The 27,940-nt window shown below is 46.6% G+C and overlaps 7 protein-coding genes across 7 annotated transcripts; 2 read left to right on the forward strand and 5 right to left on the reverse strand.

Annotated features, from left to right (window-relative positions):
• Positions 1–810: 810 nt before the first annotated feature.
• On the forward strand, positions 811–1,596 carry J7337_010216 (uncharacterized protein; the record flags this gene model as incomplete). Its single annotated transcript, XM_044827802.1, has 2 exons — positions 811–1,498; positions 1,523–1,596. The coding sequence occupies 2 exons, from the start codon at positions 811–813 to the stop codon at positions 1,594–1,596; spliced, it is 762 nt and encodes a 253-aa protein (XP_044676356.1).
• A 650-nt stretch (positions 1,597–2,246) lies between these two features.
• On the reverse strand, positions 2,247–3,413 carry J7337_010217 (uncharacterized protein; the record flags this gene model as incomplete). Its single annotated transcript, XM_044827803.1, has 3 exons — positions 2,247–2,316; positions 2,377–3,118; positions 3,173–3,413. 3 exons carry the CDS (start codon positions 3,411–3,413, stop codon positions 2,247–2,249), a joined length of 1,053 nt encoding a protein of 350 aa, XP_044676357.1.
• Positions 3,414–6,577: 3,164 nt separating this feature from the next.
• J7337_010218 (uncharacterized protein) lies at positions 6,578–10,117 on the reverse strand (the record flags this gene model as incomplete). Its single annotated transcript, XM_044827804.1, has 1 exon — positions 6,578–10,117. The coding sequence occupies one exon, from the start codon at positions 10,115–10,117 to the stop codon at positions 6,578–6,580; it is 3,540 nt and encodes a 1,179-aa protein (XP_044676358.1).
• Positions 10,118–19,131: 9,014 nt separating this feature from the next.
• Positions 19,132–20,043, reverse strand: J7337_010219 (uncharacterized protein; the record flags this gene model as incomplete). Its single annotated transcript, XM_044827805.1, has 3 exons — positions 19,132–19,368; positions 19,419–19,692; positions 19,742–20,043. The coding sequence occupies 3 exons, from the start codon at positions 20,041–20,043 to the stop codon at positions 19,132–19,134; spliced, it is 813 nt and encodes a 270-aa protein (XP_044676359.1).
• Positions 20,044–20,070: 27 nt separating this feature from the next.
• Positions 20,071–20,975, reverse strand: J7337_010220 (uncharacterized protein; the record flags this gene model as incomplete). The annotated part of the gene is made up of 3 exons (XM_044827806.1): positions 20,071–20,143; positions 20,213–20,571; positions 20,745–20,975. The coding sequence occupies 3 exons, from the start codon at positions 20,973–20,975 to the stop codon at positions 20,071–20,073; spliced, it is 663 nt and encodes a 220-aa protein (XP_044676360.1).
• A 677-nt stretch (positions 20,976–21,652) lies between these two features.
• On the forward strand, positions 21,653–23,311 carry J7337_010221 (uncharacterized protein; the record flags this gene model as incomplete). Its single annotated transcript, XM_044827807.1, has 3 exons — positions 21,653–21,797; positions 21,848–22,919; positions 22,978–23,311. 3 exons carry the CDS (start codon positions 21,653–21,655, stop codon positions 23,309–23,311), a joined length of 1,551 nt encoding a protein of 516 aa, XP_044676361.1.
• A 457-nt stretch (positions 23,312–23,768) lies between these two features.
• J7337_010222 (uncharacterized protein) lies at positions 23,769–27,074 on the reverse strand (the record flags this gene model as incomplete). The annotated part of the gene is made up of 8 exons (XM_044827808.1): positions 23,769–24,325; positions 24,374–24,480; positions 24,529–24,871; positions 24,918–25,094; positions 25,143–25,902; positions 25,951–26,232; positions 26,294–26,731; positions 26,790–27,074. The coding sequence occupies 8 exons, from the start codon at positions 27,072–27,074 to the stop codon at positions 23,769–23,771; spliced, it is 2,949 nt and encodes a 982-aa protein (XP_044676362.1).
• Positions 27,075–27,940: the final 866 nt, after the last annotated feature.

Genomic DNA, 27,940 nt, shown 5'->3' on the forward strand with positions numbered 1-27,940 from the left:
CCTCAGTAATTTCTCGTGAACGACCTGGTGCAGGGCTTTCTGACGGAGCGGTTGTTGGCAAATTCTCTACTCGTCTTTCGCGAAGATCCTCAGTGCTGGTTACCTGATTTGGAGAAGACTCGTCCATCACGAGATTTGCCTCCAATTGGCGAACTCGCTCTTCCAGCCTCTTGACATAGGACGATGGGTAGGCTTGGTTGCTGTATATGCACGGCACCTTTGCCTTGTCACAATTTGAGCAGGCTGGGCTCGTGTTGTCGCACTAGTTTTGTCTCAGTTAGCATGCAGATCGATCGCGACCGTGAAGTTGATGTTTATCTTGCCTTTTGTCGTCGGCTCTTGCATCTCTGACATGCAACCAAGACCCGAGGTCGTTTTGCAGGGCGGTCGTATTCGGCCATACTCTCTTCTTCCATAACGTAATCGGATCAGAGCGATAGCTTTTGCAGGTTGTCCGTCCAGATACGGATGTGATCCGAGTTATGCATTGATGTTCATGCCCGCCTCGTTGTTATCGGCACCGGAGTGACCCGACACTCGGGCTAGCCAGAATCAGGCTGGCTCATACATGGACAAATCTTATCAGTGACTACGTCCGTGCTTGGTACTAACGCTATCTGTTATCTTTGATTGCGGACCATTCCGAATCATGGCGCCCATCCGTAATCACATTTTCTCTACAAATTAATCGTAGCCAATTCGCGTTTGATGAAGTGCCGGTCTTGCGATATGTTTCCGTCAGTGGAAGTTTGTTGTTCATAATATCACCATCAGTCGCCTTGGCTCTATTCTAAATTTTATACATCAGTCATGGACCCAACACCACCTCCGCGCAAAGCTCGGTTGGGAGTTATCGTACCGTCATCAAATACAGCATTGGAACCGTTAACGCAGCAAATGATTCTCGGTCTTGCACAGGAGGGTATAAAAGCTAGCCTCCATTTTGCGAGATTCCGCGTTACGAAGATTGAACTCTCTGACGATTCAAAATCCCAATTTACCCTGGAGTCAATGCTTGAGGCAGCGGGACTATTAGCCGATGCGAAAGTCGATATCATTGGCTGGAGCGGCACATCCGCATCCTGGCTCGGGTTTTCTTCCGATGACACTTTATGTCAAATGATCGAGAATACCACCGGCATTCCAGCAACATCATCGGTCTTGGCAATGAGGGATATCCTACTTCAAAGCGTGGCTCCAGAAATCGGCCTCGTGACACCATATATAACAGAGGTTAATGCTGCCATTTGCGACAACTTTGCAAAAGAAGGGCTGTCTATAGCAGGAACAAGATCTCAATGCTCCGGCTTGACGTCAAACTTTGATTTCGCGGCTGTTCAAGAGCAAGAGTTGGATGGAATGGTCTCACAGGTTGTCACAAACGGGGCCCGGGTCATTCTCATCATGTGTACCAACCTCGCGGCTGCACAAAGAGTGATATTCTGGGAAAGGAAATATTCTGTTACGGTTCTAGACTCAGTTGCAACCGTGTTGTACGGTATGCTTCGACAACTTGGTATAGAAACATCAGGACTTGCTAGTGAGTGGGGTTCGTTATTCAATATCGGAACAGAACCGGTCCACGACAATAGATAGTTGTAGTAGGAAACAAGCTAGCGGTAGATACTGGTACTTATTAGTATATGCTTGAGTTGTTGACAATGTATTTTCCGGTTTTCTCTTTTCCATGACGATGTTGCAAGCCTAAGTAATGCTCTTAACCTCCTTGCTTGTCGAACCGCTCATATAGAGGCACGTAGCACATCCCATTCCTTGCCCATTCGGCGTTGATAAGTCAGAGCGCATGTACTCCTTTTCAAGAATTGACCATAACCCTTAGTGCCTGTTACAATGCCATCCTGAAAAACCACTCTGCCCCGCACAAGAACAATTCGAGGCCAGTTCAAAAACTCAATGCCTTCATATGGCGAGTAGTCACAGCCATCATGCAGGTGTAGATTATGCTCCAACTTTCTAGGCGAGAACGTATCCTGTGTGTGCCATATGACAATATCGGCGTCTGATCCTATTTGTATGGCACCTTTGCGTGGATAGAGGCCATACAATTTCGCCGGGTTTTCAGACGTGAGTTCGACAAATCTCTTTACATCAATGCACTGACGCTTGAGGACACCTTCAGAGAAGAGCAAGGGTATCCGGGTCTCGACTCCAGGAAGACCATTTGGTATTTTTGTGAAACTCGATGATGGTTAGTACTAGCCAGATAGATTTTGACCACTCAGGACTTACACTCCTTGAACCTCGCCACTTTTGCTGTATGAATGACCCAACTTCTTTCCCCTGTTATCATCGAACCTGAGTTGATATGAGTTAATTCTTCTTACAAAGGACGGCTGATAGCAGGTGATTTCTTACCGATACGGGCAGTGGTCTGATGAGAATATGGTGAATGTGCCGTTGATGATTCCTCTCCATATTTCCTCAATATCCTTTGGGTCGCTGCGCAAAGGGGGCGAGCAGACGAACTTGGCACCACAGAAATGATCCCTGTCGAGATTCTCTTTGCCTAATAATAGGTACTGAGGACATGTCTCGGCGAATACCGGCTTCAATAATGATTGGGCCTTGCGAATAACATCCATCGATTGTCGAACAGAGACATGAACGATGAGCATCGGCGTGTCCATGACCGAGGAGAAAGTAATAGCGCGGTTGACGGCTTCGGCCTCAGCCTCTGGAGGATGCGCTATTGCCTTGAACCTCGGGTCTGTGAGTCCCTGGGCTTCTAAATGCTCAGTAAAGAAATCGACAAGATCCCCATTCTCAGCATGCACTAGTGCCACCATTCCTAGTTCCCGTGCCTTTTGCAGCGCTGAGAGCACCTGACGATCCGAAATCCTCATGTGCTTGTATGTGAGGAATAGCTTCATGCTCATTATACCACACTGGGCAAGCTCTGGAAGTTCTTGTTCTAGCACTTGTGCAGTGGGATCGGTGATGATGGCATGGAAACCGTAGTCCGCATATGAGCCTTGGTCATTGACAAGTTCATGGTATTTGTCAACTTGCTCTTTCAGAGACTGGCCCCGAGATTGCTCTGCAAATAAGATGACTGTCGTCGTGCCCCCGGCAATTGCACTCCTAGTCCCCGTGTCGACTGCGTGTTGGAGTTAGTGAAAATTACCATGTATGAGGAAGAGCGCATGCGTACTTGTATCGGCACTAGTATAGCCTGCTTCTTGAGCTCTGGGCGAGCGATCTTGAGACAGGTGGACATGGCCATCAACCCCACCTGGAGTTACAATGGCCCCGTTGCAGTCAATTATTTGCGTGTCTTCTGTTGCAACGAGGCCAACGCCTAGGCCCACAATGACGCCTCGCTTGATGCCTATATCGCAAACAAAGGAACCATTGACATGGGCATTGCGCAGGATGGTATCAAATTCTTGCATAGTTCTGTGCACTTCTGGTGAATTAAACTCTGGATGTTTGCGAAACGGTATGGTAATGATAGGAACATTCGCAAGGCGGAAAGGAGATCAAGTCCAGCTGGATGATCTGTGAGCATAGATGAGAGTAGTCACAAAATGTTTTATTTACCTCTGCTTTTTATGACTGGCTGAAGGCAGCTGCTTCGGAATGGTCCGCATTCGAGCTACAGCATCCTTAGCGTCGGGCCAACCCGTCATATCGTTATCTTGAGAGATAATCCGTATCGCCACTTTAGCGCTGGTCTATGATAACGATATGGCCGTTCCGACAGATAGCGAGCTACCCAAATCATTCAGCATACCACAACACCAGTGATGCTCAGTATAACCTTGCTGATATGCTGAATTGCAAGCCACAAACTCTTGGAGTTGTATAAGTTGCAGCATGTACCTCACTCTGCTGAAAGAAATCTCACAAGCGACAAGTGGCTACCGAATCAATCGTCTCTCGCCTTATCCATTATGAAGATGCCAAAAGTTCCCCGTTCGAAGGCTGAGTGGAAGGCAGTGTTGACTACAAACTCTGCGGACGGAACCAAATCCTCGCCTTGGATTAACAAGGATCTCGCGCCTACTCCACCGAGCGCAAGGACATGGTCTTGGTATGCGTCATGCTGAACATGAGAGCTTTATACAATTTGCTAATTTTCGAGTCAGGATCTCACTCAGCAGTTATTGGTGGGGTGTAAGGCAGCATCATTGTATCCATATTGTTGAATCACATCGCTAACTTGCTGCGTGACCGTCTAGAACGCGTTTAACGCAAGTCAATGGTCAAACGGAGCGAGTCTGATCGCTGTTGGCCTTAACTGGTATCAAGCTCTGATTGCATGCATGATTGTAAGAATTATAATACAGTAACCGAAGCGCAATAGCTAACCTCGAACCAGGCCAACTTGATCTCATCTTCTGTTGCTCTTGCTCTCGGTCGACCAGGCGCAAGATATCATGTCGGCTACCCCGTCCTGGCTCGGAGTGTCTTCGGAATGTTAGTCATCGCAACCCTCGAAACTTGACATCTCACATGGTGGATTTACTAACAGAAAGTGTAGGTATGGCCAGTTCTTTTTCGTTTGGATCCGAGCCGTGGTAGCTACTATCTGGTAAGATAGAACATGGGCTTGTGAGTCAAGAGAAAGGACGCTTCGTACTGACAGCTTTACAGGTTTGGAGTCCAGTCATATTTTGGGTCCCAGCTACTCAGCGTTCTCCTCAGATGCGTCTTTGGAGAATCCTGGTGGAATATGACGAACCACTTGCCTGCCAGCGCTGGCATCACATCTAGAGATCTTCTGGCCTTCTTCTTGTTCTGGATCATTGAGATGCCCTTTTTGGCAGTTCACCCGCGCAAGATCAAGTTTCTATTCGCGGTTCGTATATCCTCTTGGACCTTGATTCGTGTATTGAGCCTAACAAGCCCTAGGCTGAGTCCATAATCTGTCCTCTGGCTTGTATCGGTGTCTTCTCCTGGTGTCTTCATTACGGAGGAGGGATTCGTATGACTTCTCTTTCTTCAAGCACGGAAGTCAAAGGTGGAGCCCTCGGGTGGGCAATGCTTAATGGAATCAACAGCTGCTTGGGTGTCACGTCTGCGCTGCTGGTCAACGTGAGTCTGAATGGATCCGTAAGCATCTTTGCGAACTTCGAGGGTAAACTAACAAACAACACAGCAACCCGACCTCACTCGGTACACCCGTAGGTCCAAGGATGCTGGTTGGAGGCAATCATCGTCCATCTTCCTCAGCAAGACGCTGATTTTCTTTTTTGGTATTGGTGCTACAGCAGCAGTGCAAGGGAAATTCGGCCACGCATACTGGAACCAGTGGGATCTTCTCAACGCAATCCTTGATCGATTTTGGGGTCCAGCAGCTCGCGCTGGGTGCTTCTTTGCCTCATTCGGATTTGCGTTGTCGGTGTTGGGCGTGAACATCGGTTGTAACGCTATCCCCTTTGGTAAGATGGTTCCTCCATAAGATGACACCTGGGATTTCTAACACATCTTACAGGAGCTGATGTTACCGGTCTAGTACCGAAAGTGTTTACAATTGTTCGGGGCCAGATTTGCTGCGGCATCTTGTCCCTCGCCATTGTTCCGTGGAAGCTCCTAAGTAAGATTCTCTACATACCTCGAGTAGTCATATCAAACGCTGACAAAACCTACCTCTCCTGTAGCTTCTGGATCAGCTTTCTTGATATTTCTCGGCAGTTACAATTGTTTCATCTCACCAATCTGTGCCGTAAGCTTTCTCCCGCCTCGGACCCCCAGGGTCTTAAGACACTAACACACTCAGATCATTATTATTGACTATTTCTTCGTCAAACGTGGAAATATCCACACCCCATCGCTATTCAACCCATCCAAAGGCTCATTGTACTTTTACACTGGCGGTTGGAATCTGAAGGCACTCGGATGTTGGGTTTGCTCCGCAGTATTCGGTATTCCAGGACTTATTGGAGCCTATCATCCAACCTGGGTGTCTATGGCTGCGACTCACATATATCAGACAGGTTGGGTTATCTGCTTCTCTGCAGCCGCAGCATTTTACTACACCCTGAACTTGGTGTTCCCAGCCAAAGTCCTTCCACACGGTCAGGCAACTTCCCACCTTGACTTTGAGCATCTGGCAGATAGCGAGGGATACCTGGAGGGCGAAAGTGTTGTGGAATTCCCAATTTCGGGTATGCAGCCCGAGAACTCAGTATGCTCCGGCCACGAGAGCAGCACGGCGAAGGAAACCTCGGGCGTAGACATCTTAGGGGTGTAAGGAGTGTAAGGTCTCCGACAATTAGTTGCGCAGGGCTTTAGGCACTTCAGGTCCTGCTAGTCTTACCTTGCTGATGTTCGGGGTCTTATGAGATTGATACTTCTAGTCCCATAATACTATAACGCAGTTATGCTATCTATTTTTATAAAGACGAAATTTTATTGAACTGTGCTCCAGGATATGAAACCAGGAGTTGTAAGGGCGGGAATTGGAAATGAAGTATCGTCGTTGGATCGTCTTCTCATAGAATGAAACGGACGATCTCTCGTAAAAGCTTGATATAAGATGTAGTTCAGAAAAGTGTTTGATGTAGAAAGAGAAATAGTCTAAATGTTGAAAGCTATCCTAGAAAATAACAACCTAACCACTGTTCTTACAGTTTGTGCAGTAGTCCATGACGACGCTGCATGAGTTTGATAGACGAATGTGGCCACAAATCCAGATACCATCATTCTTCTTGGCGTTCTCGCGAGCTGCAATAATGTCACTACCCTTCATTCCAATACCGTAGTCGTCACACTCAAACTTGGCAATACAAGCAGCTTGACCAACAGAGGCAACCATAAGAATACCCTTGTTAGACCGACTGTATCGGGTCGTGTAACCCTTGTACACAGTATCGGCGTCGAACTCATTGATAGCTCTATCACAGGCCTCGCCCAATCCCTTCTTTGACAGACTGTCGGATGTTCCACACTGGCCGCTGCCATCGTTATCAACAGCAGTTTGAGTGGGTACAGGCGTGGAAACAGTTGACGGTACACCATAACCACGTGTCGCTGTGACGTGAACAGTATAAGCCATGAAGTAGTCGAGGGTGTAGGCTGAGTAGACCAAGACCGTGCCGTCGTTGGTCTCAGTGAAGGGAGTCTGAACTGGAGCTTGGGTAGCAGGAGCCTCGGTTACGGGGACGACGGGGGACGGGTATGAAGTATAGTCCTCGCAGCTGTTGTCGATCAGAGAGGCCGAGGTGACGTACTGCTTGCCAGAGACTGTGGTGCTGCATTGACAGTATGGCTTGTCGACACGAGGTCCGCCGTAGATTACGCAAGGGTAGTAAGTGCGGACTTCCTCACTAGTTATTGCTGCATCAGATGTGACTTCAGTTGTGATGGCATCAGATGAGGCTCTGGTAGTAGTGATAAAGGTGCTTGGGGTAGAGGTTGTCAAGGCCGGCTCAGCTTGAGTTGTTGTAGCCTCTTCGGTCTTGTGCTCGCTTGTGGTTGTTCCTGCAGCCTCGGTGGTCTTCTCTTCCTCAGCGGTTGTTCCAGTAGACTCAGCAGTCTTTTCATCTGTAGTAGGGGCTGCTGAAGTCACGGCAGTGGAAGTGGCATCGGCTGTAGTAGCAGTTTTGTCTGTAGAAGAGGGCCCGGCTGAGGTGGCACCAGTGGAACCACCGCGGACCAAGCACTTGCTAGCAGCCTCCTCGTCGGCGCGCTTCCGCAGGCCGGCAGCGGGTGTAGCAGCAGGTGTAGTTTCGGGGACGGCAATGGGATCAGGGAAAACCATGAACCTGTGGGAAGTGACAAGCTGGTCCTCGACCCAGAGTCTCCATCGTCCCATGAACTGGCCCATGGCGTTCTCGTCAGACCCAAAAACAATGTCCTCAAGCATATCATACTCGACGATAGCGCGACCCCACGTTCCGTACTGCTCCTTAGATTCTACTTCGCCAACTCGTGTATAACCGAGAACGGTATAATCAGATCCAGGAACAATACCAGAGACTGCAGTCGCGAGGTAGTTGGCACGTGCCTCGTAGCGGAAAGTGGTGGTCACGCCACGACCACGATCATAGTCAGTAGTGAATGGGGTCACAACGAAAACCCTGGGGTGGAACATGGAATGCAGCACACTGGGGGCTTGGTCTGTGCCGACATAACCAGCAATACTTTCGGCATAGCCATCGAGAGTGCCGTCGCGAAGCGCGTTGAAAGTAGTAGCCTGGAATACGTCGTCAGGCGTGGGGTTCCCGAGGTTGTCGATAAAGACGGGGTTCTCCCATATGTGAGACACATAGACACCTAAGTCAGACACGACAATGACCGAGGTACAGCCATAGATACCGTTGACTCCTGCAGAGCCTTTACCAGCAAAAGGAGGAGCGCGAAACCAGTGTCCAGCTGTGGCTCCAGTCTGGTCCACCCAAAGAGGGGTGAGGGAGGCAACATAGAAAGGATTGGGAGACATGTCATCGTTGAATGCTCGAGCCCCGAGCTCTGTATCACGCTTGGAGGGCAGGGTTGCAGACTCGGCGCGGGCTGTAGGAGCTGTAAAGGGATCGTCACCAAAGTCAATGGTCTGAGAAGGGTTCGTAGGGAGGGGTCCGTCAATGGTAGTCGTTGAGAGGTCATTGCAGTTGACTTCAACAGCCGCGCTGCCCATCTGTCCTCCTTTCGACCCCCCAGACCCAATAGGACAAGATCCACCACCGCTGCCACCACCGCAAGTGTCAGCACCACAAACTTGCAGTATTCCAGTAGTCGTGGTAGTGGCTTCGGTGGTAGTTGACTCCTCTGTCGAAGTAGGGGCTTCGGTGGTTGTAGGCGCCTCTGTAGTAGAGTCCTTCTTGGTCGTCTCCTCTTGCTTGGTGGACTCTTCCTTACTTTGCTCCTCCTGGCTCTGATTATCCTCATCCTCCTCTGTCAGATCATCGTTCTGGCTCTGGACCTGAGGAACAACACTGGTGACGGCAGGCACGTTACCAGCAATGATGCTGCTCGAGATGTTGGTAAGATCCTGAGCCATACAAGCGAGCTTGTTGATGATATCGCCAATAGGTCCAAGCAGGCCTCGCTTCTTGTTGCAGCCAACATCGGGTTTGCCGCCCAGAGACACTATAACAGCGATGATGTCGTCGTGAGTGTCCTCGACCTCCTTGTTGGTCTCATCGGTGAGAGACTCAGGGTCTTCAGTCCATTTGTTGATGATGGGAATCAGAGCGGCGACCTGAGAGGAGACGGAGGAAACGCTGGATGTAGCCACCTCAGGAGCGACGGTTGTTTGAGCTGGGGGCTGAGTGATGACAGGCTCACCGTCACCTTTACTGGTGGGCTTGGACTCCTCAGTGGTCGGCTCAGGTTCTTGGTGCTGTGTAGTGGTCTGAGCAGGCTGCTCAGCAGCTGTTGTTGTAGTGTCCTGTACAGGAACCTGCGCAGTGGTGGTCTCAGCAGGAGGGACGCTAGTGGTGGTGCTTTCAATGATAGGCTTTTGTTGAGTCGTGGTTTCTGGGAGAGGATTACTGGTCTCCGAGGTCACAGCAGGTACAGCGTTTGATGTTGTTGTGGGCACAACGGGCACCTGTACGTCCGTATTTGTGTCCAGGCCAGCGGTTTCTTGAGAGGAACCGGGAGTCTGGATGATAGGCTGGTTGGTGGTATCAACTACAGGAAGCCAGGTGGTGGTGGGATCAATTGGAGGCGGCAGCTCCGTGGTTGTATCCTGGACAGGAGGTAGCTGTTGTGAGGTTGTGTCCTTGACGATAGGCTGTACAGTAGTCGTGTCTTGAGCATTGGCTTCAGTTGTACTTTCTTGTGCAATGGGCTGAGTGGTGTCAATGACAGGTACAGGATCTGTAGTCGTGTCTTTGGCAGCAGGTGGAGCCTGAGAAGTAGGAGCCTGGATAATATTCTGTGAAGTTGTTGTATCCTCAACGATAGGAGCAGGTTGAGTACTTGGCTGAGGATTCTCCTGAAATGCTTCCGTGGTCGATTGGGGAACAACGATAGCATCGGTAGTGGTAGGGTCAAGGTCAACAGGAATGTCGGTGGACGTGTCAATCACTGGTGGAATGAAAGCTTCGGAGGTAGTAGTGGTAGCAGCAGGCGCAGCTTCAGGAATTGGGTCTTGAGCAATTGCACAGAATGGCAGCGCCGCCAGGGCAAAGAATGCGGCACGCATCTTGCCGTGAACGAATGACGAAGAAAAAATGAATGACTATACCAAACTAGAGTGTGAAAGAGATTCCAAGCCTATGATGGATAACTACTGAATCTATGCGCCACGCCGTGAGCATTCTATATATCAACTGTAGGTCGACGAACCTCCGTCGATCGGAATATGCCCTTCCATTGCTGTGTGATTGGAGTTACAGTCAGGCACAGCCCTAATCCCATTTGCATTAGTGCTGACACCTGCTATAATTAACGTTTTCTCCACGCTACCAGCGCGTAACAATTCATGGCAATCATTGGTTATAGTATGCGAAACCCCTGGAGCCTGCCGCGATTAGCAGATCCTTCCGTGTTTCAGAAAAATATTCCTCAGCCTCGAGATAAACGATAAACAACTAAATGGAGAACATAAAGCTTGTTGCTTCACATACATAAGAGATCGCCATTACCTTATAGTTGGATAAAGTGTTTACATCTATTTTAATAGTACCTGCATTCTTTTAAAACTAAATTATAGAATCTAAAATCTCATCTTTATCTAAAGATGCATGCTGGTAAACGGATGTTCGCATTAGACTCTTATATTGTGTCGTGACACGCTAAACAACTGCCGTCTCACCTAAGCCTAGCACGCAGCCCCCAAATTGTAGGGCCAAGAATCCGCAGAGATTAGGGAGTACCACCTGGAGAATCCTACCGGCTAGGCCGGCTCATGAGCCATCCGCCCCATCCTTGCACTATCCTTGCTAATTTTAACAGATCAAGGCTGACTCTTGGGCTACGCAATAACGCAAGATTACAATCAGCGAATCCTCAATCCTGTCAGCAGATTCATGCATGCATGAGCAGGTTTTCAAACGATCGATAAAAGGAGATCCACCTTGTAATTTAAACCCCGATCCTTTTCGGGTCCTATGTATCGCTTACTCCTAGCACCTGTTTCATTTCATCGCTCGACCTAAACTTGGCGTAGTCTCTGGCAACGCTCGCAACAATTCAATTCAAGTCATAATTCAAGTCTAAAAAAGCAAGGAAAGCCTGATTTTAATTCGCTACTTTCATTATATAAGAATTACTAGCTAATAATAGTAAATAAAATAAGATAAAATTTGCTTTTTTGGACTTGAATTGCGACTTGAATTGAATTGTTGCGAGCGTTGGTCTCTGGCGCTCCCGTACTGCCCTTTCAGATCAGGATCTGCGCCTTGGCTCAGGAGCCACTTGACCCTCTCAACAGCACTGGCCATGACTGCGTTTACGATCGGTTATTGAGCTGTCACGTGCTGTGTCTCAAGTTTCTCATTTACCCCAGCGCCATTCTCTACTAACCGTGCCATAACCGGTATTCTGGACTTGTCTAACTCAGCGCTGGGGTGAACGAGTCCTGCATGGGGAGTAGAACCGGCAGGGCATGCACCTGCAGCGTAGAACAACCCCAATCCATTGCTGGTCATCTTGGCTCCGCTATCAAGAAGCTTCTATACCAATCTAGCAGTCCCCTGTGAGGCTGCTAGCCTGGTCGCACTAGAGAGAGCTATAAATTCACATTATCTAATAGCCTATTACATATAATAATATATCTATATAATAAGCATAATATCTCTGCAGAAGATAGAAAAGGGTTAAATAAACTTCTAAAATCTTTATCTCCTATACCCTTAGAACCTAATAATATATTGCCTTAAACTAACAGATCTCCTAAGTATAATAAGCTGCAAGTCTATAAAGGCTTTGCCTGTATTAACTGCTAATTTCCTACTATTAATATCCTGTTAATACGATACCACCAGTTAAACCTGCTAGATAATTACTATAACTCTGGAGCTAGGTCTGCCTGACCCTATCGCCATCGCGATCTTGACCAGCAGTTCGAGTATGTCTATCTGCAGACATGGACCACTGGCTCAACACGGAAATACTAGATCATTAAGCGAGGTGGAAGTATAGTCCGGCAGATAGATAGCCCTGCAGTGCAGGCCTACCTATATAGCGTACTAATACGCAAGTTCAACCGAGAATACCCCCTAGGTGTAATAACAGAGACGCCTTTAGCTCAATCGGTTAATATAATAGTATTTTTATTATAAATGCCTTAGCTAGATTAAACCGGCTAGGACCGAACGTATAGCAGTAGAGGTTACTGTAAAGTGCTTATAGCCTTAACATATACCTTTATATCTCCAGGCAGACAGGATTATTACATTAGATACAGCTAGCAATGTAGCCTTAATAAAGACTTCATTAGCTTAGGTAAAGATAAGCATAGGATTGCCTGCCTTATTCGCCTAGTAGACGTAATGATAAGCTGTTACGAGGAGATAGCAAAGAGGACAAGCCGACGCATGCTCTGCTGGCTCTAAAGTACGCAGGTATTATCAATTTACAGCAAGGCTTTCACTCTTATACAACTAATATCATCATTAAAGTATCAGCTTTTGCTTAAATGGTGTCTGGCGATAATCTTATGCATTTATTGGCTGCCTTATGATAAGCGCTTGCAGGTTACTGGCCTAGCCTTGTAAAGAAAGAAGTTACAGTTCTTGAATGCTATCTAGAACCATGGAGCCTTTACGGACTAGGCCGCCCTAGAAGAGCTCGCAGGGAGATATAAACACTCGGCTAGTCATGCTTAAGCAGCTGTAGCAGGATATGGGGATTGCAGCCAGAGTGTAAATAGGGAGGAGGAGGAGGAGGAGGAGGAGGATAAAAGTAAAGAAGATAATATGCAAGAGGAAGAAGAAAAAGATAATTTAGAAGATTATAGTAAAGAGGGTAAGGGAGGTGCCTACTAGTAAGAGGAGGGCAAGGGGTTTAATATATAGTTAAAAGACCTAGGTAAAATAACAGATAATAACAAATATAATATAAAGGTTAAAGCAGGTACTACCCTAGGGTCTCCTAAAGAACTTTTTAAGTTACTATTTAGTCTAACCCTAGCACTTACTACCTAGCCAGTAATTAATAGCTAACTACAGATAACTATACTAGTATATTTCAGTAGTATCCTAGGCTTCTTATTATTATTAGGTAATAGTGCTTTCCTACCAGCTAGGTCCTATATATCCAATCTCTCTAGGCTTATCTATATCCTTTACTTAGTCTTTCTTAAATACGCCTTACCTTTACAGTTATATCCCACTCTTAATATTAAACTATAACCGCAAATAGGCTAGCTTAAGAGGCTGCAGTCAATTCGGAAACAGTATATAATAATGGAGTCACAATCCCCTATAGAAAAGCTGCTAAGTCTACAAAGTTACAGCCAGGTCATAGCTCAGACAGATACACCGCCTCATCTCCTGCGCTGGAGTAACAATAGGCAGGTAGTCTCACTTAAAGACAAAATTTCAGTCTCAATAAGCCAGTTCTAGCAATTGCCCAAGCATTTCATTATAGAGGCAGCCACGTTATATAACGAAATAATAATTGCCTGGAACCTAGCTATAGATTTAGCTAATATTACCGACAACATGACCAATAACAAATAGGGCTTCTCGTTTATCCTCCATCCCAGAAACAAGCTAGATACGGCCTATCTCAAGCTCGTCCGTCGAGCAAGCAGAGCCTATCACAATGGGCTCTTTCGTGGCAGTAGCTAGAATTGGAATGCTGTCTTTCAGTATTTTAAAAAAGAACAGGCATTTCTTAGCGCTATCCTAGGCGGCATGTTCTGCGCAGGCAGGCAGCTGCCGCGCTGTACCGAAGTGCTCACTCTATTATGCTGCAACAGCGAGCTTCATCCAAGAGGCATATATACATATGATCAATCGATCGTTTACATTACACGTCATTACAAAGCAAAGAGAGCCACGAATCATGAGTTGGTAGTGGCCCGCTTTCTCCCCGCTCAGCTTGGATACATACTCTACAAGTACCTAGTTTATATCCGGTCGTTTATTAACATGCTACTCAGAGAAAGGGGGTCACAAGGACGCAGGCGGACTGACGAGTCCCCTCTCCTATTCCGTGAGGCTGCCACACTAATCAGTAGATCCTGGCAGACTGGCCGTCTCACGGCAATACTCAAGGGAGCCATATCCCTGGCTTAGGGTCAACCTATTAACTCACGGCAGTTCCGTCAGATAAGTATAGGAATTACCGAGAAACATGTACGCGAGGTATACCAGTCATTCAATAGATTCGACAACCATAGCGCGGATGCCTGACGGAACGTTGCTTTTGCTTGGCAGAGCGGACACCGTCCGCTGCAACGAGCCAGCACCTATGGTCTAGATAGGGCATTTCCGACAAAGCTACAGCCGCAGCTGCTCGAACTCTATCGATGGGCTTCCTCAAGATGGCACGAGTTCCTCCATCTGCCTAGTTTTCTGAAACATATCCCACGCATAGAGGATCCGTTCTAACGAAATGCCCGGTCTAGCCCGCTCAGTGGCTCACAAGTCAGGGAAGGAAACGAAGGCCGACGGGCGAGCACACCGATATTGGTACTATCATCGCCGTCGTCCTCAGACCAGGCCTCTGATGCTCCAGAAAGCACATTAAGCAGATCCCTCGCAACCGATTATATCGCCAAGCTCTACTCCACAACAAAGGTCAACGTCTATTCGCCGTGATCGGCAAGATGATCCAAGATGGGAGGTTGGAGAGTTTAAGAGAGAGCAGCAAGAGATGATCGCACGTTTCAGGCGCATGCAGGAAGAGGGTACAGAAATAGGCAATCGCGAATCTCGCCAAGAAGGACAGCCCAGCCCTGACAAACAGAGGAATTATTATCTGCCTTCCAAGAGGCGGTCGGACTATTAATGGCAGGGTCTGGGGGCCGTATCCCCACCTCTAAAGCGAAAGTGAACACTCCCTCCCAGCTTTATAGGCCAGAGCATCCTAGACCAGTCTCTTAATAATAATATTTAAATACACTAGCTACTATTTAGGCACCCTAGTAGTAGTACTACTATTAGTGTAATTAATAAATAATAGGCTATACTTAATTACTTTAATAATTAAGTAACCTTTAAAAAGGGAGATAAGGATTATTAAGTATATATAAAGCTATAGTATAAGGTAGGTATTAAGCTTAAAAAATAGGCTAGTGTTAGCTATTAGCTTTATTATACTTTTAAAGATACTAGCCTAGATTATAACTTTAAAAATTATATAGCTATAGGTTTTAAGGCAGTATAGAGAATCTTAAGCTAGCTAGAAATATTATATCTTAAATAGTATATAGGGAATGTGAATTATTGTAGTTTCTGTACTGAGACTGACTAAATATATAAAGATATAGCTATAATGATTTGCAGGTATTATGCTAATACTAAGGAAGAGAAGAATCATTGGACAGAGAAGTACATGTTGGTAACAGGTCCTGATGGGTTTTGCGAGAACAAGCTAGCTATATAAAAGACCATTGCTGCCCTTTATACAGTTAACGACCAGATTCTCGACAAAGCGTTGCCTAACTTTATATCTAGGATATATAATACAGATATTACCTTTAAAAGTCATGCGATTAAGTGGTTTGAAGAAAAGATTCCCCTTAAAGAGACCTGGGTACTGTAGCTCTTTTTAGCCTTTGATCTGCTTATTTAAGCATTTGAGTTCCTTTCCTGTAATACGGTAGGGTTAGACAGAGGCCACAGTACTTACGAATCTAGCTTTAGAGGGGCCCTGAAACCCCTACCCTTTATATGTCTTGGGGCGATAGTGAAGAAGTTAAAGAGTGGAAGGTTGTGATGGACTGGTGGATAGGTAAATGCAGCTCTTGTGCCGGACGAGGAGTAAAAGGCCCACAAATTCAGCATACCCTACGCTAGTGCTTATATGGTGGGAAGTAGGTTCTTAGCTTAGAGTTAGCAGAGGCAATTTATAAAGAAGGCTTCGCTCGCGGAGGCTGCCGGAAATGTGCCCTGCCTTGGGGAGTCTGTCAGGCATGGAAACAAGATATATCTGGGGATCGGTGTTTTCATCCGGGAGTCCGTTGTTAGTATGGAAGCCAAACTTACGGTACTGCTATTAAATTCTTCTTCTGCAAGAACTCTCATTACTGTATAAGCTTATAGAGAGTATGTTAGAAGAGGGTTTAGATGATCTTAATAAAGAGTCGGTGGCTGTCTGGCTAGAAAAGAAGATAATTGTAATAAGTGTAGAGGCTTCTGAAATTATAAGGCAGTTAAGATAGGGGTTATAAATAGTATAGAAAAGTGGAAAGGTAAATTAATATAGGAAACTAGCAAGAAATAAACCTAATAGGGGTAAGGATAGAGTAAATAATATAATCTAAAGGCATATAATCAAGCCAATAACCAGCACTATTTAAACCCTATAGTTAAGAATATTAAAGACTACTATAGTATACTTACACTAGCTGACCCGAAGCTTGCTGCAATACCCTAGGAGGCAGATAGCCATTTAAGGATACAGTATAGCATGCCAGCAGCAGAAAGACATGAGGTTATCCAGCAGGTCCAAGCCATTCCCAGTATTATTCAAGACCAGGCCAGATTACAGGCATTTCCATTCCCGCCGCCGACAACCAAGCCGATTCCATTTATCGCACCACCAAGGGACGACGAGATAGTATGCAATGCGTGCCCGTATGTCATAGGAACAATACAGGGCATACAGAAGCATCACCGAGAAGAACATGGTTGGGTAAATGATTGGAAGAAGGGTGGCGATGTAGCCAAGAGGGCAAAACAAGAACGTCAAGTGCCGTGGCGGACCGGTGTGTATTGCCAACGATTTTTCCTCGGGCATGCCGCCAGCCGTTGGTTCAAGGTCAACCGCGGGTGCGAGGAAGAAGGGGCCCGTGTACAGCAGAAAGGCGCGGACGCCCGGTCAGTTACAGACCGCAAGGCCGCATTTTTAACCCATATACACCGCGAGGATGAAGAAGCATTCGAGCAGGAGGCCAAGGCCCGGTTAATACAGGATAGTGATGATAAGTGGGAAGCCAGCAAGTGGTTAGGCAGGACAGGGTGGCCTACATCCCTATTGTCCGTTCTAATTTCTGTTAAAAGGGAAATTTACTGCTGCTCATTGACCCAGACCCCTGCTAGTTCCTCTTTCACTGAAAAAGGGTCAGTGTTTTAGAGTTCCCTGCATATTCTTTGATTAAGAGTGCGCGATGAAACTTCCTTATTAGCTATTTTATTCTTTTGCTATAACCCTTATAGCTTGCTTTACTTTTAGATTATAGAATAATGCCACCTTATGGCCTTATATATATAAATCGATATTTTAATCGCATGTGTTTTGCAACTGCATTGCAGATATATAGAAAGTATTTCACTGTCTATTGCTTATTCTCCTGCATTGTTTATTTTTAATATAATGCATTAACTTTTCTAGTAACCCTAATTATCTTTAAAAATATAGCCTTTGAAGTTTTATAAAAATTAGCCTAATAATTATAATATTAAACAGAATAAAATAACTCTATAGCTACAGTATATTAGTTAGCCTTATTTATTTATAACTAAGCGCTTAATATTATTATAGCTATAGTAAGAAAGCCTAAACTAGTATAAAATAAAGATTTTCTATTAAGTTAAGAGAATAGTATAGTACTCTAAAGTATAGCTATTATAAAAGCCTAGCTATAAATTATACTCTATAGTATTAGCCTTATAGTTAATTAAGCTATATTTACGCTAGTTAAGACTTTATATAGATCTTAATAATAGTTAAATATAAACTAGAAAGACAAATTTTAGTCTATAAGTTTAAAGCTATAAAGTGCCTAAAAAGATAAGTTAATATATAGAAAGGGTTTATTTATTATAGGCTTAAGGTCTAGTATTTTAAATTATATAGACAGCAAGATACTAATAACTTATAATTCAGGCATAACAGAAACTGCAATAGTGTGTCTTATGCTATATCTAACTACTGGTCTACAGTGCGATAAAGGTCTATTATCGACCTAAAAGCAGTTATATAAGTAGTTTTTAGAAAATATCTTATAATCTTTTATAAGAAGCATTTAAAATATTGTCTACTTATTGTAGAAAACATTTAATATACGCCAGTTATTTAACCCCCATGACGGCTTGATTCCCTACTATGAGCACCTGTAATTTCGAATACCACCCTGTGGATTTGTCAAGGTGTCATCTTCAGCTGGTATCTAATTGATAATATAGGAATTAGACAATAGACTTCAGCCAGGGTTAACACAGCAGAGACTACTTACGCAGGAGCCTTCTAAGCAATCACATAAAAAATTTGTCCCTGGTGAACCCTCTATTTCCTCTATCTTCCATTTATATTCCCTAGCACAGATATCCTAAAAATAGAAATTAGTAAATTAAAATTAAAGGTTTAATAGTCTCGTTATATGACTTACACCAGGGCCGCAGGTCTGCAAGTCTTGGGTTAGTAAAGAAACCTTACTATTATATAAAACTCACTTCAGCATATATGTAAGCTGCGTTAGCTAGAAAGGCTAAAGTAATAAACTCAATCTTCATTTTAATTAATAAAATAATAAAAATAAGATAAAGAATTCAGGTTAATATAAAAAAAAAAGCTTTTAAGTTTAATAAATTTCTAATAACTTAAATAACTTAGTCTTATATACCTGTAATGCTAGTTTATCCCTTTATTTATTCTTAGTTTATTATCAGATTTACAATAACTTATTAAAGACATATAATATTAAACAGATTATAAGACACGGGATATATAATATAAGACACGGGATACACAGCATAAGACACGGGATATATAATATAAGACACAGGACACATAACATAAGACACGGAATACATAGTATAAGACACGGGATACACAACATAAGACACGGGTTATATAATATAAGACACAGGACACATAACATAAGACACGGAATATATAATATAAGAGACGGGATATATAATATAAAACACGGGTTATGAAATATAAGACACGGGATACATAATATAAGACACGGGATATATAATATAAGACACTAATCATATTAATAAATGTAATTATATAGAAGGTAGAGCCTAATAAGGAACGAAAACAGGCACCTTAACTAAAAAGGCTACCCGTCCTGTCAATTGTTATTATAGTAATCTAGTTGACTGTCTTGGAAACTGCAACAGCATCTTCACTAGCCTGGACAGGATCAATCCGCTTGAAACAGCCCATTCTCCAATTACCGTGCTTGCCGCCAACAGGGCCAAACGGCGGTAGTTTGCTGGTTTTGGCACAGCCCCATTCCAGACTAATGCGGTACTGTTGGCCAGCTGTAAGCACCTTCTCACCCTTCTCTTCGATAGTTGCTGAGCCGAAGAGGGTTTCTCCCCTCGTCTGGTTCTCGAAATTGCTTATGAGGAGTTCATCGTCGATGTAGAGTTTACCTGTGCCTTCGACCCCGAGGCCAAAGTCGTACGGACCACCATCTCATCAGGCGTGAAGATGCCTTCTGCTTGAGCGTACCAGACTGGGGCGAGGTCGGTATTGTGATAGTCCTTGAGAAAATAGTTGGAGTCAGTTAGAACACGCTCCTCGATTGGCCTTCTGTCTATACTTGTGGCGGGTTCATTGAAAGCTTTCCATGTGAAGCCCCGCCGGCCCTGGGGCGTCTTGAGGTAATTGCCAATCAGAGGCAGCATCTGGGTGGTCCGTTGCTCCCTGAGAAAACAGCGTCTTCTGCTGGCACTGAGTGGCGATGCCCTCGTACGGCGAGACACTGTAGTAAGGGAGGAGTGAAGCGCTGCCTCCGCCGCAGAAACGGGTCATCTTAGCGTTGGGCCCAATCACGGCTGTTGTCTTTGACTTGGTGAACGGCAGTATGCTGTTCTCATTCTTGAGAAGGACGATGGATTGCGATGATACGCGTCGCAGAAGAGCCTGGTCCTCTGGACAGTTCAGCCGCTTCTCAGGTGAGTTCTCGGGAACTCCAGAGGCCTTGGAGTAGTTGATGAGGTTGAGAACGTTGCGTGGCCGATCATCGAGCTGCGCCTCGGTGACCTTATTGGCCATTACAGCGTGAGAAAGTGCTCTGCCTCTCTAGCGGCTTGGACCAGGCATCTCCAGGTCGAGGCCAGCATCGATAGCTCCCGTCGTGCTATAGGTACCGAACCTGTAAGGGAACAACAAATGTTAGCGAGGGCAATCGGCAGCTGCAAGTACGTAGCCCAACATAACATACCAATCACTCATGGCGAGCCCGTCAAACTTCCATTCGTCTCTAAGAATGCTTTGCAGCAGCTCCTTGTTCTCCGAGACATGCGTGCCATTGACTTGGTTGTAGGCTGTCATGACAGCCTGGGGATCGCCAATGGAAAGGGCAAGCTGGAATGGTAGCAGATATATCTCGCGCGGGGCACACTGAGTAACCATTAAATTCACAGCCATGCGCTGATCCTCCATGTCGTTGCAGACAAAGTGCTTGAGCGTGGCTGCAATGTTCTCCTGCTGCAAGCCTCGACAGTAGAATCCAGCCAGGTGACCAGACAGTACAGGGTCCTCTGAGAAGGACTCGAAGCCGCGGCCACCTAAGGGGCCTCTCTAGATATTCATTGTTGGGCCAAGCACGACAACGGCCCTTTTCGTCCTGGCCTCATGTCCTTGCAATTGGCCGACCTGGGCCAGCAGGTCTGTATCAAAGGTTGCGCCCAAGGCTGTACCGCAAGGGAGACATGACGAAGGGACACTATCGAAGATTCTTGTACCGCGTATACCGTTGGGTCCGTCCGAGAGGCGTATCGACGGGATGCCGTGTTGGGGTATTGGCGTTGTGTGCCAGAAGTCCTTGCCTGCCAGAGGCCGAGGGTTAGTATCCATAGATGGTGGAAATGGAGTAGTTGTTGCTTGCCTGAGAGTAGAGAAATCTTCTCGTCTATTGTGAGCTTGGAAAGCAGCTCGTCGACATCCAGCGCGTCTGTACGTTCCTCGCTCATGAAAGGCGACATGATGACTGTAGTCAATCACTCGATTAGCTATCTTGCGACTGACGTAGCTCAGACTGCACGAGTTGATAAAAATGCAAGATCGGGGATAGGATATCAGCATTGTTATCACTGCTGCACCCCTACTCCGTAGATGATTTTAAATAATGTTGATGGAAACGACTCCTGTTACCGATGGCCCCAATTCAGCTGTCGGTGGCTCTAGAACGGATATCAAAACTGGACCCTGCATCAAACCTACTCCGTTTCTGGCAATTCTCCGCCTCCGCAGATTTCTCCGCCCGTTTCTCCATTGATTTTCCCGCCCAAGAAGGACACTAATTATGCACGTTGCAGCAGTAAATTACTCCACGAGATCCGCCGAGATAATTAAGATGGGTTCATGGCTACTACGAAACGAGCCTGACTCAAGGACTAGGCTTCCCCGACCATTCCCCCCCATTCCCCGGATATCACGGTTCACGGACCAACCTCAAGTGTCCACCTGACAGCAAAGAAACCACGGCCAAGCGAATCCAGACACCCCAACACATCACCCCTTCTCTGTCAGACGATCTGAGGAAGAACATCTATAAAGTTACCCTCGCTCCCCTGCCAATGCGACTTTCTTCTCCATCATAAGTTCACCATCCACCTATCAATTCCTGCACTCACTCGACCTCTTCTCAACTTTTAACATGATGGGTGTCAAAGACGTCCAGGTCAAGGGGGTTGACTCTGTCGCCCAGCATCTGGCAAGTGTTTTGCCCTCTGATGGCAAGCCCTGGTATCGCCAGACTCACCTCCTCAAGCTCAACTATATCATCTTGTCTCTCGTTCTTTTCTGTAAGCTTCCGCCCCTAGCAATCTGTATTTCATTGTTCTGACCTCATCAGCTTCTGCCAATGGTTATGATGGCTCTTTGATGGGAGGACTCTTGGCTCTCCCCAGGTGGAATGCTTTCATGAACCATCCTCACGGTGCGTGGCTTGGGTTCATCAATGCCATCTACTGGAGTTTGAATGGTGTTTGTTTCTTCATTGCTGCCTGGGCATCTAACAAGTATGGCCGCAAGTCCGGCATCTATATTGGCTATGTCTTCCTTGCGACTGGTGTAGCCTTACAAACCGCTGCTCACAACTCTGCCGCCTTCATCGCCGCTCGAGGTCTCCTTGGTTGTGCTGCGGGATGGTACACCGCTAGTGCCCCGTTGCTCATCAGCGAGATCGCCTTTCCTACTCACCGAGCCGTTGCGGCCTCTTGCTACCAGTGCGGTTTCTACCTCGGCAGCGTGATCGCTGCTTGGGTCACATTCGCTACCAGGAACTATGTTAGCTCTTGGGACTGGAGACTTCCGTCGCTTTTGCAAATCGTTCTTCCAGCTCTGGCTCTCCCTGGAACTCTTATGGCTCCAGAGTCTCCTCGATGGCTTGCATCTATTGATCGCGTCGAGGAGGCTAGGCAGGTCATTGCTAAGCACCATGCAGGCGGAGATATCGACTCACCTCTTGTCGAGTTCGAGACCAGCGAGATTACCAACACCATTCAGGCTGAAAAGGAAGCCCATGCCACCACCAGCTACGCCGATATGCTCAAGACCAAGGGCAACCGATGGAGGCTACTCATCTCTGTTTCTTTAGGTATCTTCAGTCAATGGAGTGGCAACGGCGTTGTCTCATACTATCTCCCCCTCGTCCTCCAGACTGTCGGCATCACCAGTGTCACAAATCAGACCCTTATTAGCGCCTGCCTCCAACTCTGGAACCTGCTATGGGCCTGCGGTGCCGCAGCATCTGTCGAAAGACTAGGACGACGACCTTTGTTCCTTACTTCTGCCATTACCATGCTCATCAGCTACATCGTCATTACTGGACTATCAGGTTCCTTCGCCAGCACGGCAAACGCTTCTGTTGGAACCGCTGTGGTCCCCTTTCTCTTCATCTTCTTTGCTGGTTATGATGTTGCTCTGTAAGTCCACCACCATATCACCATATCCTGTGATCATACCTGACTAAAGGCAATCTAGTACACCTCTCGTCATCTCATACCCCATCGAGATCTGGACTTTCGCCCTCCGATCACGAGGCTTTGGTGTCATGTGGATCTCCGGCATTATCGCTGGTGTCTTCAACATGTTTGTTAATCCAATTGCACTCGGTAGCATTGGTTGGAAGTACTACATTGTATATATTGCTTTCCTCGTGGCCTTCCTCCTTATTGCCTACTTCTGCTACCCCGAGACTCGAGGACACACTCTGGAGCAGATGGCATTTATCTTCGATGGTGAGGATGCTGAGATGCTACCCCGGGAGAGTAAGACTGAGGTTTTGGCCGAGGAGGCAGAGCGCAAGAGTGCCTAAACGATTAAGAACATTATTTGATAGATAAAGGAGCTATAGCTCTGTCTGTGTTTACATAAGATGAGTATCCTTACTAGTTAACAATTTCATATAGACTTATGAAACAGTGACATTGACCTGAAAGCGCTGCATAGTAATCTGATATCCTAAACTATTTTCACTGTTGTTATAAAATTCCTCTCCTTAGTCATGGCCGCTGCTGTCACGGCTGCCTACTCCAGTAGTACCAGCCCCCCCCCCCCCCCTTGGTCTACTGTGAAATTGGCAGCAGTCTCGGCGGCACTGTTGCTGGCGGCTCCCTGGACTTTATATAGTATAGCTGCCTATAGACATAATTCTTATATAAGGATAAGAAGAGTATTATAAATTATTACAACCTTACTATATAAACCTTTATTCCTCTATATACTTAATACTTCATTCTATATACTAATTATATAATCCTTCTATAATCCCTCTAGTTTAGCCCGAGAGTAAGAGGTAGGAAGAAAGCACTGCAAATCTGTATAGCTAGAGGAATGATAGCCACCATTGCAGTTGAGTGAGGACCAGGCGTAATAGTATATCCCCATGGTGCACCGACGGCAAAGTAAATCATCATCGCCGCAATGAGAATACAGATAACCCAGGTGTACTTGAAGCTTGCGATCATCTTATCAAGCCCAATAAAAAAACCGCTTGGTCCAGGTTCTTTAGCAGTTGAAGCCCACTCGATGTTGATGCTGCATGCATGACAGATCAAGGCCTTGGCGCAGTTTAAGCTAATGCCACCAAAGAAAATAATCAAGAAGGGCAGCCACTTAATGGCATCAAGTAATGCTTTCCAAAAGACCTCATCCTTGAGCTGATGTCGGGCCATACTGAAGGCGACGGAACCAAGGCCGTTAAAGATCACGACAAGAGACAGCCAAATACCCCAGGAAGGCATATAAAGGTGGTCGAGCTTGTCTGGGAACAGTCCAATGATGATGTAGTTGGCAACCGTCAAAAAGAGTCCTGAAGCAATGGCATAGTCTGGTGCTATTAGTATATACTAGGACAAAGCGTAATAGATATACTCACAGGTGAAGATGTATGCTGTGATGGTGACTTTGCTAGTGATGGGGATGTTGCTCCAGAGGAATCGGAGATACAGCCGGGTGACAGGGCCCTTGTAAGGCCATTGATAGCTAGATGCAACATTAGCATTGGATCAAAACAGGGCGCAAGGCACTTACAAAGGGTGGAACACAAGCTCATTACAGCCGTAAGCGTACTTCTCCCAGCGAGTTAACTCGTCATACAGTGTAAGAGAGACACCCTCTTTGAAGCCGCCGTTATGATAAGTCGCAAGGCGAACGATCATGCCTTTCATCTGGATGCGAAGACTAATGTCGAAGTCCTCAGACACATGAGAGTCAGACCACCACTTGACTTGGTTATTGTCGGTTGGGTCGGTAAAGGCAATATCTTGGAGAGCCTTCCAACGGAGGAAGGCGTTATGACCGACGAAGGGAGAGACATCGCCAGAACCGACACCGTACTTGATGGCAGTGTAGACGACGTTGGTGAAGTAGGTGACTAAGGTTGTTAGTGGGTGAAGACTCAGACAAGAGCTTGAACTTACTTCCGTTCTCGAACATGTTGTGGACAACCTGCATGACACCGGATCCATGTTGGAGGATAGCAACCTCGGGACTCTCATGCATCTCCAGGGCACCGTAGTAGAGGCAGTCGACAGGAACGCGTGTGTCGCAGTCAATGAGCAAGATCAGCTCGCCGATACGAATGTTACCCTCAGCCCCTGCGATAGTGTCAGCAGGCTATTAAGCAAAGAGCGAATGATACTTACAAGTGCGGCCATTGTCTTCGGCAAGCATGTTGGCCAAGGCACGTTCATAAAGCAGGTTGTCATCGTCAACAGTCAAGTCGGCCTCGGCGCACCCACGCTGCTCACATTCGAGCTGAATCAAGCGGGCCATCTCGTCTTCAACACGGTTGGAGAAGGCAAGACCGTAGTTCATGTTACTGGCCTTCTTGAACTTGCCTCGACGTTGGAAGCCGATCTTGTTGGCAAGCTCCTGAGGTGTCATCTCTGACTCAGGCTTCCCAACACTATCAGTAGTGGACTCCTTGCTTCTGCGAAACCAGGAACCCTTCTTGGGAGATTTGAGGTTAGGTAGTCGGGCAGTGTAACCAATGCCGTTCTCACGATAATAAGCCTTTCGAGCCTCAGCAAGATCAGGCTGGATGAGCTGCATACCATCATCATTGATGAAGACAGAGGCCGTTCCACCCTGCTGTTCATAGTACTCAATGGCAGCCATGACACTGATCATAGTGGGCACAATGACACCCTTCAAGCCTTCCTTGTAGACAGGCATCTGGATGGTAATGTGAGGCAGCTCATAATCGCGATGGCGCTTGGGGTTGGGCTTGATGGCAGAGTGGAAGCGAGAGTTCCTGAGACAGACGCTGACGGGGAGGAAGAGCTGAAACAGACTTGTGACCAGAACAAGGAAGAAGAAGAGGGAGAATAGAGTCAGAGGAGGAATCGTGGAGACAAGAGCGAAGCGAGTCGCATCCCCATCCCAGTAGTACTCGTTGAGGAGCTGTTGAGTGTTAGTAGTGTCAACGCGTGAAGACATATGTCACCGTACCTTGGTAACACCCAATGACTGAGTGACGACAACGAGCATGATGGCGAAGGTGACCTTGAAAGCATGCATCTTGAGTCTGGGTCGGGGAGCAGCAGCTCTCTCAACATCTGCTTCATCATCTTCATTCTCTTCGAGGGCAACAGCACGTTGGAAGATCTCATTCTTCTCATCGAGGCCGCCGCGGACGTAGTAAGGGGCTGGTGCAACACTGGAGCTACGCTGGGTCGAGGTGGATCGAGTGGGGATGTCTTTCTCAAGCGGACCATCGGAAGAGGTTCGCATCTATGTAGGTAGTATGTATTAGTATGAGTTCTATGTAGGTAGAGTGGAGGCTTGTACTAACAATTTCGAAGACTTCTTGTTGGACATGGTCGGCAACGTTGATGATAGCCTTGGGATCCTGAGACCAAACAAGAACAATACGTTCCTCGTGGGCGATGCATGCACGTGAGTAGTGAGACAGCTCAGCAGTGACACCCGTCAAGTTGGGAACGATGGGGATACGGGCTCCAGTTACATCTGAGACAAGTGATCGTTGGGTTGGGGGAATGGACTTGATGATGTTGGACAGTGTCTCAGATGAGATGGACATGCATGCTTCAACACCAAGCTTTGAGATAGCACCTGCAAGATCTGGATCTACATCTGCGGGTTGAAAGACATAGCTTTCCTCCGATTTGATGGCGACTCCAGTGAGTGAGACACCGTTGGCAACGGTCCTTTCAACAGGCTCATCGAACCAGCCGAGGAGTGCTGCACGTCGTGAGGCATACTTGGCAATCTGCAGTTGTCAGTGCCAGTCAGTACCAGCCAGTATGCCATCAAACACCTGAACATACCATAGACGGGTCCGACACATCACAATCTCCCATGAGGGAGTGACGTGAGGGAGCAATGGAGGCAGGCCTTGATCGAGAAGTATTCCACTTGAGGTCCGATGTAGTGCGTCTACCTCTGGGAGGAGATGAGACATTGTAAGGGGTTGTACTGCCGGTTCGATCAGGGGTTGTAGTGCCTGAAGTGGGCCCTGAACTAGGCTGAAGAGCAGCCAAGGTTGTCTGGTCAAACATGTTGTCTCGGATGGTACTGTCCTCGATAAACTTGGAAGAAAGACGGTTGCTCATGACGAGTCGAGGAGGAAACCGACGCGCCCAGTGATGGAGTGATGAGATGGATGTAAGTAACGGAAATTGAAATATGGGTTATATAGGGGCCCCCAGCCAAGCTCGCCATCAACAGAGGCTTTTTCAGCTTACACGGCCCATGCTTGTCGCGATGATATCTAAGAATACTCTCACCACCGTAGACTATTGAACTCTCGGACAATGAAACGGCTTGAGGCGAACTAAGTCAAGCAGCTATCGGCCTTGCCAGAGAGTTGTTGGGTTCAGCTGCAGCAACAGTCCGGGCCTCGTTTCTAGACCGTCGCTTAGCAGACCGTGCAACGTTGTTATCGTCAGAGATTTGATTATAGATTTGGTTATCAGAGTCAGACATGGCGACTGAGCTGATGAGTGCAGCCTTGCATGGAATCCGGTAGATGCAAGCGACGGTAACAGACCGGGATTCTATCGGAGGCTTTCATGGGCGCGAAGCATCGTGTGTTATGTTGGCGCAGAAGCAACCTATAGCGACCAACCAACAGGGGGAGTGTACAGGGTCAGAGCGCGAGCAATCGCGTTGGTGAGTCCCAGACCGAGATAACTCATGTATGCATTGATATCTTTCCGAATTACTTCATTCACACTAAAACTCGCTAAGGGGATATTCATCACCAACAATACCTAACCGAACCGGCTTAAACACCAGCAGCTAAGGGTCTTATTCAAAATAATACAAATTTTGCAAGGCAGTTATACTACAGGTCACTTTAGTGGTCAATATAGAGCCTCTCTTGTAATACTCCGCAGTGCTACTGTAACTACACGGCTAATTTGGTTGTGGACCTTATCTGGTAGCTTAACAAACATATGCATATTAAGCCAGGGTG

This window comes from Fusarium musae, chromosome 8 (genome assembly GCF_019915245.1).
Source record: "Fusarium musae strain F31 chromosome 8, whole genome shotgun sequence".
NCBI lineage: Eukaryota > Fungi > Ascomycota > Sordariomycetes > Hypocreales > Nectriaceae > Fusarium > Fusarium musae.